Below are 9,395 nucleotides of genomic sequence, written 5' to 3'. Positions count from 1 at the left end.
AAGGAAGGAGGGAGGGAGGGAGGGAGGGAGGAAGGAAGGAAGGAGGAAGGAAGGAAGGAAGGAGGAAGGAAGGAAGGAAGGAGGAAGAAAGGAAGGAAAAAAGGAAGGAAGGAGTTTCCTAAAATGTGTTCCCTGGTTTGAAAATGTGTTTATCAAGTTTTTTAGCCCAGAGCACATTTTTATGGCTGAGAACTAAGCCCCCTAAAGGCAGGGTTCCCCGTGGAAGTGCTGACGCAGCCCTAACTACTGCAGCAGTCCTGTGAATGGTGCCACAATTAGATCGGCTAGAGAGTCTTCTAAAAGTTTGCAAAATACTGTCCTGTTTTTTTTTTTTTTTAAAGCCAGATAGTTTGATGCCAACGTAAACATGGTTTAACCCATTATGTGTTAATTTGCAGAAACGCCATTAATGGAGAAAGAGGCACACCTTGCTGTGGTAACAGGAAATGTTCTTTCAAACTTCTTTTTGACTTTTAGTACGGCTTTAATCAATTCCATAAAGCACAGGGAGCAGTTAAAACTGAAGAGTGTTTTTGCTTGGAACTTAAGAAGGAGGTGCTTGGCTTTGCCAGGAAGATGGTTTGGGGATTGGGTTTGGGGGTGGAGTGGCAGTGGGGAATCCCTGCCAAGGCCTACAAGAACTCCATGGTTGTGTGTTACTGGGCATGTTTTAAGCTGTTCTGCAAAAGGAAGCGAAAGCATTTCAATAGATCCTGGCTTATTGTGTCCCTGGCTGTACCCGGGATAGCAGCATTCATTTCTCTGGCTTAAAAAAAAAAAAAAAAAAGATGTTTTGAGTAGAAGTTTAAGTGTGGAATCGCTCCCATTGAATCTGTTTAGGGTAAACCCGATTCCTTCTATGGATATGACTGCTGAGACTTTGAATCTTTTTCCTGTCCTCAGTCACTCCCGAAATCCCCTCCTAGACACCTGAAGGTGGGCGTGGTAATCGCTCTCCTGATGGTTCTTTGAAACAGAAAAGGCTGTTTGCAAATTTTGATTTCAAAGCTATGGGCTACAGCAAAATTGAGCACAGGGAACTGGGGCATGCAAGGCTGTACCCTCACAGGGAGCACACAGCTACAGACCTTGTACTGTAAGGCAAGGCCACTAATAATAATTTGTCACACTCCTATACAGCGCTTATTTTGTGCCAAGTTGTTCCATATTAGCCCCTTTGAGTCTTAGGTAAAAAACACAAACTTAGGAGGTAGGTATTATCTCTGCTTGCCAGATGAGGAAACCGGGGCCAAAAGAAAGAAAGTCAACCAAGTTAGTCATTAAGGACCATGCAGCTAGTGAGTGGCAGAGCCAAGATTTGATCCAGGTACCCTGGCTGCAGACGCCTTTCTTGGCCTCACTGTTTTACACTTGCTGTTCTATAACTGAGTTTGCATAAATAGAGTCAAGACAAAATTGGATGCACGTGCAGAACTCCAATAGGCCTTCTCAGGAGACAGTTTTGATTTTTAAATATCTTTTTTAGATTTATTTATTTTCATTTTATCTGTAAGAGTGTTTGGCTGGCATGTATGTCTGTGTACTTGTGTGATCGTTGCTCCCAGAGGCCAGAACAAAGTGCTGAATCTCCTGTAACTGGAGTTACAGATGGTTGTGAGCTGCTAGGTAGGTCCTGAGAATTATATTCTGGTCCCCAGGAAGAGCAGCAAATGCTCTCAGCCACTGAACCTTCTCTCCAGCCTCAGGGGACAATTTTTAAAAGTTAAGAAATCTCTCCCCATTTGGTCTGCCAACCTCTGTGTGTGCATGGATTTCATCTGTGGTGACTCCAGACTTGATGGATTTTTCTCAGGAGAATACAAGCAGCTAGAGCCAGCGCATGGGCTCAAGACACACATTCCTTCAAAACTCTCCCATCGAGCCCTTGTCACGCACCCAGCCAGAGTCACGGCAATCTTTAAAATTTTAAATATTAACTGAGATGCTTCTAGACTTATGTTGGTCTGTACTTGAGGAGCCTAGTTGAATGTTTTGGAGACCCTTCCAACCTGCACTCCCTTCTGCAGGGACCACTCACCGTTTTTCAGCAAGAACGACAACTCAAAGTCTCTCTGTCTCAATGAATGAGAGTCTTATAGTAAAAGAAAAAAAAAAGGTCTAAGGAAATGTCATGAAGATGGCACTGTAGTATAACATAGGTTTGTAGAGTCAACCTACGTCTTGGCTCATGCAAGACTCAACCTACCTTTTAGCTCATGTACTTGTAAGTGAATTATGCATCCTGTGGCAGGTTCTTGCATCTTCCTTATCTTAGCTCCCTGCCAGTACAATAGGGACAGCAATAGCCTATGCCTCCAAAGGACATTTTGAACAGCAGACATCATATTTTCAACTGCTTCGAAGAGAAGTAAGTAGACTGGAAGCCCTTAATCAATGCTAGCTTTTATTTTGTTTTCTCTTTCCTTCCAATGCTGGAATCGGAACCAAGGGCATTGCTTGCGACAAAAGTGCTCTACCGCTGAACCCAATCCTCAGTGCTAGTAACCGTTATTGCTGACGTATGTCCAAGGTTTTTTGCCCTAATATGGGCAGAGTTCTGGAAGAACACTTTGAACTGTAGTAATTGCTGATAATGTTTCCATGTAGAGCATATGTAAAACTTGAGAATTAATTGATAAAGTAATCGCATTCACCCCTCTTCCTCATAATTATCTTTCATGGTCTAACATGACAACTGAGAGTTTGTCTTATTTTTATCTCTAAAATATTTAATAACCACTTAACTGGAGTTGTCATTGGCACTGAAGTTGGTTCCATGTCATTTGTTTACGTCTGTTTGAAAACAACTAATGCTTGCCCTGCAGGTTCCAGTGAATGTTTGTAAATGTATCAAGTGTCAAACAAAGTCCTATGCAAAGGAGGTGTGAGCTTAGCTTGGTTTCTTCTATCATCTTTTAGTTTGGAAAAGACAACCAAAAACCCAAAATAATTGCCCAGTTTAACCCCCGACCATACCTTCCTTCACTTCCTGCTTTTTGTCTTGATTTTCCAGCTCAGAGTCCTGGCCGGTTTTGGGTTCCACCATCTCCTCGTCTTCCTCATCCTCTAGAAGGAAGGAAGAGAAAAAGCACATTTTCATCTTGAAATCAAAGTCTTTGACTGATGGTGGGAGGTAGACTAAAGGGCAAATTTGCAGCCATTTAGGGCAACTTCTAAGCAAATCACTTCACAGAAAATGCCAGACAAATGTTCATGAATATATGAATAAATTATCTTCCAAATGGACCTCTTTGAAAGTCTCCCAACCTGCTGGGAAAACCGCACCGAGCAGGCACCTGTTATGGTTCCCCTCCCCCCACCCCCTGAGCACATGGGATGTCTTGAGATTGCCTCCTTGACCTCTGAAGCTTCCTTGGAGATGGCCCAGGAACAGGTCTGAAAACGTTTCCACCTGGAGCCCTGGCCAAGCAAGGGACACCTGCTGCCCAGATGACTCATTTCCAGTTTCACTTTTGCCAAATCAATTTGCTTTTGACCTACAGGAAAGGGTTAAATACGGGTCTAACCCCAGGTCAAATGCCATTGGCAAGTAAACAACCAGAGATAGACCCCCAAAGTCAATGCCACTGGTCTGGGAGAAAACAACCCATCCCAAATGGCATTTGTACATTTACAATAGTTCGCGCATTAATGTGGATTTAATGAGCACGAACAAATGGACCCAGTCAACTGCCTTGGCCAGATGTTACAGTGCCCTTTCTGCTCTATGCAAATGTGGGTCTCTCCACCTGCCTCCCTCAGAGGAGTGCTTGGGATCACTGGCCAAAACACAGGAGTTAGGAAACGAGGTGTTACAAGAAAGTCTAACTCACAGATCTAAAGTGATAAAAAAAAAAAAAAAGAAAAAAAGGCTGAAGGCTATTTTCCTGCATTTTGAATATAGTATTACATTTTTAGTAGGTGGTTCATTACATTGGTTCTAGTGGAGTTTAAAGAAATCACTTCTCCCCTTCCCTTTTCCCTTCTACACATTCATTCACTAAATGTTTACAGAATTTACATAAGATCCCAGCTCTCTGGAACCTTCAAACCCCTAACAACAGAGTCTAAGGACGTAGCAACACAGGTTTTTACTAAGCAGGGAGGAAGTGCCTTATTAAGGAAGTCAGGAGTCCATGGACTAGTTTAGGGAGCCTGTGTCTCCCCAGAAATGGCCACCATAAAAGGACCACATGGAGATGACCTTTGGGAATTGAGGAACTGAGTTGTGCAAAGATCTAGGGGAAGTGTGATGATAACCCACACGTCTTTCTCAGTCTGTGGCCCAGGAGGTTAAGGTCCAGATCCCTTTCTTCTTAGCTCTGCTGAACCGAGACGAGGAGGTACGGTTCCGGCAGAGCTCTCATCGATACACGTGCATCCTCAAGTTCTCAAACAAACCCGAAGGCGTTTCGTCAGATGGTGCTGCATTAGTCGTCTTTGAATGGTATCAATTTCTTGCCTTGATAGATAGAAAGGCTTTTATTTTAAACACTAGCTCTTAGAAGAGTTAAAAAGCCTATCATAATAGAAAGTCTCTGAGAGTTTATTGGAAAAATATTATTCTATAAGGTACTGGGCTATAAAAAGTTCTGTGATACAATGTGTTAGTTTATGCGTAGAAGAATGCAGGCAAGTCGTACTCTGTGCGATTCCTTAAATAAAAAAACTCTTCCCCTGAGAGTATGCTTTCAGTTTGTATTTTTTTTTAAAGCACAGAAATGTGTCCTGTGTTTACAGTATACAAAATGCCATAACAGAGGACCATAAACAACAGAGAACAATTTTGAAAGGGCCTGTCTTTTTAAAGTGGCTACGAACCATTTGTAGGTATTAATTTTTAGTGACCACAAAGTTCCCTGTCTATCAGCCCTTTAAAGACATAAAGTAAGCTTTTCAGTGGACTTGTCAAGGAGATAACACACAAGAGGTTGCTTTGTGTCTCTGAATACTGATATGTTTGCCTTGCTTAGCAAAGAGAGTGTATTTTCTTTAAGACTCTGGTTTCCTTTTTGGTACACTTGGAATAACTTCTGCTGAGACCATTTTCAAAACAGTTCAATAACTTTAAAGAAAGGAATTTATGTAGACCCTCTGCAGACTACTGATTTATGACTTGGCCTCTCCTTCATACCCAGTTACATTTCCTTGGAGATTGGAGAGGGAAAAAAAACCCTTACCACCCATGTATGGTTTCCTATAGCCAGGCCCACATACGAAATTAAAACTAGTGGCAGAAGCTAATTACCTGTCGGTCTGAGGGGCTCGCTTCATACACTGGCATCTTTAGACACATGATTTTATTTAGCTCCCATGTTCTGCCACCTCCAGTTGCCACCTTCATTTCCCTGGTCAGAAAACTCACTGTCCACTACTGTCCTCCTTTCTGGAGACTTTCTGAAGGGCTTAGGAGTGATGGTATTTATACAGCAACCACACATGACATGCCCAACACAGGACTGCCCTGTGTCTGAGCTCCATAGGAGTTAGTTTCCTCTGCTAATCCTTCATGCAGATAAGGCCAGGGCAGCCAATTTTAACATGCCACAGCCTTTACCTGACTTGCCCTTTTAGCCTTACAGAGTCAGGCTACTAGTGGAAGAAGATTTATCACTGTTTGGCAATATTATACCACAACCTCCGGTGTAGTGCTTGGAGAACTCTCTATTGGTGACAGGTAGGACGGTGTGTGTGTGTGTGTGTGTGTGTGTGTGTGTGTGTGTGTGTGTGTGTGTGTGTGTTTCCCCCTGAAGCCAGAAGGGAGACAGGGTAAAAGCAGGGCCTTGGCAGACTAGATGGTCCCACCTCACACTTCGTCTTTGGGCTCTGGGAACGAAAGTGGAGCAGACAACTAGAATACATTTAGGGCATTATGGAGTTAGCGTTAGTGCCCAATATGCTGGCTAGATTGTTCCTGGTAGATTGTCCTACCATGTCTGGATCCTCTTGGTCAATGGCCCTTTTACAGACTGTTCCTTCCGCCTCCTGTTGATTCTATAAGTACCAGATTTCCTTCTAGTAAATTCCACCAGAGGTGGTGTCAGCACCAGATTTCCTTCTAGAGAATCCCCCCTGGACTTGAGCCTGCTGCCTGCAACCAGAGCCCTCAGAACACAAGACAGCCCTCTGTTTTACTGGGCCGGCGGGCTGTTGCTTTCCCAGCCCTCCCGAGACCTGCAAAGCCTGGGGGTAAGACCGGTTGAGGGCCTGACCACTGCGCTTGCTGTTTAGTTGTTGCTTTTCATGAGAGGGCTGTTGGTTCCTCCATCTGCCACCTCAGGGAGACAGCTAGTCTGGGTCAGGTGGAAATGGAGGGAGAGAGCACCGAGGGCCATGTCACTCCATCCTGGTCTCCGAAGGGCATCCTGTTGCTGCCCAGAGTGGGAGGCCCAAAGCAATTACCACAGGACTTTGAATTGAACAGGTCAATGGCCGTACGGTCACTTCATACACCCCTAAGAAAAGCGATTGCTGTTTTGCTATTTAAACTGCATTACATCACCCATTCTAATGTGAAAAGTTGTGAATGCTGGGATTAATAAAAGAATTGGTGGCTCATGAAATTAGTAGGAACTGCTTCCAAGAAGAAAAAGAGATGGCAAAGATACCAAGAGAACTCTAGTTACTAAGGAGCCTTTGACGGCAGATGGAGAGGTAGGAAGGAATGCTGTTCGTTTTGTCTTTTCTTTATTTTCTTTTTTATTAATTAAATCTGTTCAGTTTAGTATACATTTCACATATATATGATATATACTGACTACTTCCCCTCCCACTTTTCATAACTAAACTCCCCATTCTTCTAAACCCCTTTCTTACAATTTTTTTCAACATTCCTATTTTTTTTTTTTTTTGGTTTGTTTTGTGACCCTCTGACTTGAAACAGAGCCATCTGTGTGACCAGGCATTTGAAGCTCCGTTGGAATGATGCTGGACTCGGCAGTCGATTCACAACTGAAGACCATGATTCCGCATCTCCCAGAGCCTATCAATAGGCAGTCATTCGGAGGAAGGGGTAGGGGCCCATGGCTCCTGCCTTTGTCTGTCACTGAGAGGTGACAGGGCCAGTCTTGTGAAGGCCCACTGAAAGCAACGGCACTGCCACGTGCTCACGATTGCGATTGGTGTGTCATGTCCAGATGACAGCATTTCGTGGTTCTAGCCTTCTCTTCCAGCTCTTTCATTCTGCCTAGCTCCTCTTCCTGAGCTTTAGAGATAAGATGTGAATGTCTTTCTTTGGGTCTTAGCATCTTGGGCAGCTATGAGTCTGCCTGTATTCACATTGATTCACTGCAAGGAGCACTTTCTTTGTTAAAGCTGATAGAGGATTTTGTCTATATGCATACATATGGATATTTAGCAGGTACTTTAGTGCTATGTCAATTAAACTAAATAACGGTAGTAAGTCCCCTCATTGGACCTATGACCTCCCTGTTATTACTGATGGGACTATCCCAGTAACAGTCATGGACTCTCTCCTGTGAAGCTGAACTTGTAACCAATCAGAAAGCAATTGGTTATGGCACATGTGGCCATCTATGTTGCCTGGAAGATTGGTTTTACAGATCATAGGGTTCACAGCTAGACATGATAAAGAGTTCCTAAATGTATGTATAGAATGTGAACCACTTTTAGTCCTCATAACCCTTGCTTGGCCCCTCCCTCTCCAGCTGAGATCCTTCTTCTTCCCAACAATCCCCACCTTCATACTTTGATGTCCTTTAAAAAGATATCAATGAAGCTCTCATGGCTTTCTGGGACAGCTTGACTCCCATGAGCAGTTTCTTTCCTAGCCAGCCCTGTAGAGCAACAGGATGCTTTAAAAACAGGTGATACCTTCTGATTTTAAGATTACAGAGGCAAAATGAAAGCTGGAAGGCAGTAGGTGAGACTCAAGTCAGAGGCCAAGCAGAAGACTGGCTGCAGCCAGACTGAACCCCAGAGGATGAGGCCTTGACCCCAGCTGACTGGCTGGCCAAGGGGAGGCGCTAACTTGAGCCGTGAGTCGCCCCATATATTTGTGCAGCGGATAGATGGCGAAGGCTCTTGCACAGAGAGCACTAGAGGCATCCCGTCTGTGGACCAACGCTGGATATAGCTTGCCAACTTCACCCAAAGTCTGAAGAGAGCCACCCTTCTAATCCATGTCACAGCGGCCAAAATAAAGTATAACATGCGCCACTGAATGCTTGTACAGACCGAGCGGAGCGCCGTGAGCTTTAAAATATGCAGGAAAGACAGATTTTGTGGGGTTTTCAGTAAGAACTTTGTTAAATATACTACATGCTAATATTGGAAAAACCTTCATTTTCTGGACTCGAAAAATTTGGCCAGAGGAAAGAAAACATACATTTCTCATCACACAGAGCACCCCTGTTAACACTCCTGGCCACATCAGTTCTCTCCTAAGGCTCTAACATGACACTACTTGGAAACTTTGCTTCCTGTCACCCAAGACATTGCAAATGAGAGGAAATGAAAGAAAATACTCAAACGGAGGTGAGGCCAGAAGAGAGTGCTTTAGTGGGTGTTTCTGGAACATGTAATTGTGCTGATACATGCTATGTGCAGTGAATACGTTGTGGGGAGAATAGACGGAGTCAGTGTGTATGGAGGGCAATGCATTGTTCAGAAACAGCCTGTCTGTGAATAACATTTACACACAATGTTTGCGGCTAGGAAGGGCCGGCTGATTTGTGTGTCCATCAGTTTTCAGCTTTAAACATCTTCAACAGTTCCCTATTAGCTCAGCACTTAAGGTCCATTGTTATGTGACTCCAATAGAATTCTTCTTTGTCTCTCACATCAGAATAGTGCTGTGTGGATAGCTCAAGAGTGCTGTTGGTACACCCACTCTTCAGCCGCTCTTACCCTCCCCTCTCGTCAGTGTTCGACTGTCTAGTCCTGGCCTAGGTCTTGTTATGTTAGTCCACCTGGCCTCAAACCCACAGAGATCTCCCCGCCTCTGCCTTCTCAGTACTGATGTTAAAGGTGAGAGCCGCCATGCCTCTGTCCCCTCTTTTGAGTCTCTCGTGTTTTCTTATCTGCCTCCAATACTTTCTCAGAAAAATCAGGAATCCTTCAGCCATAGAGGAAGACAGTTACATGGGTTCGTTCACACTGTTGGTTTAGGCCATGATAAGGGTTCGTTCACACTGGTTTAGGTATCATGGTTTAGGCCATGATAACTCAGATCCATTAACGTCTAAGAGCAAGTATCAGCTTTTTCAGAACCTGAGATGGGAAGATCGTCTGAAGGAGCAGAGCCCTCTCCCTCCCTCCCTTCCCCCTTCCTCTCCCTCACTTCTCTTCTCTTCTCTTCTCTTCTCTTCTCTTCTCTTCTCTTCTCTTCTCTTCTCTTCTCTCCTCTCCTCTCCTCTCCTCTCCTCTCCTCTCCT

General features: G+C 44.2%; 1 protein-coding gene across 7 annotated transcripts in view; it reads right to left on the bottom strand.

The window, feature by feature from the left end:
• The window catches only part of Dync1i1 (dynein cytoplasmic 1 intermediate chain 1), a 304,734-nt gene that overhangs the window by 125,460 nt on the left and 169,879 nt on the right, over positions 1 to 9,395 (bottom strand). For all 7 annotated transcript variants that reach the window (XM_005363697.3, XM_013352447.2, XM_005363700.3 and 4 more), the window contains one exon: positions 2,977 to 3,066. In XM_005363697.3, coding sequence (XP_005363754.1) covers positions 2,977 to 3,066 — 90 coding nt within the window. The remainder of the gene's footprint in view (positions 1 to 2,976; positions 3,067 to 9,395) is intronic.

Source organism: Microtus ochrogaster, linkage group LG10 (genome assembly GCF_000317375.1).
Source record: "Microtus ochrogaster isolate Prairie Vole_2 linkage group LG10, MicOch1.0, whole genome shotgun sequence".
NCBI classification, from domain to species: Eukaryota; Metazoa; Chordata; class Mammalia; order Rodentia; family Cricetidae; genus Microtus; species Microtus ochrogaster.
The sequence above is the reverse complement of the archived record's forward strand: the minus strand, read 5'-3'. Positions and strand labels throughout refer to the sequence as shown.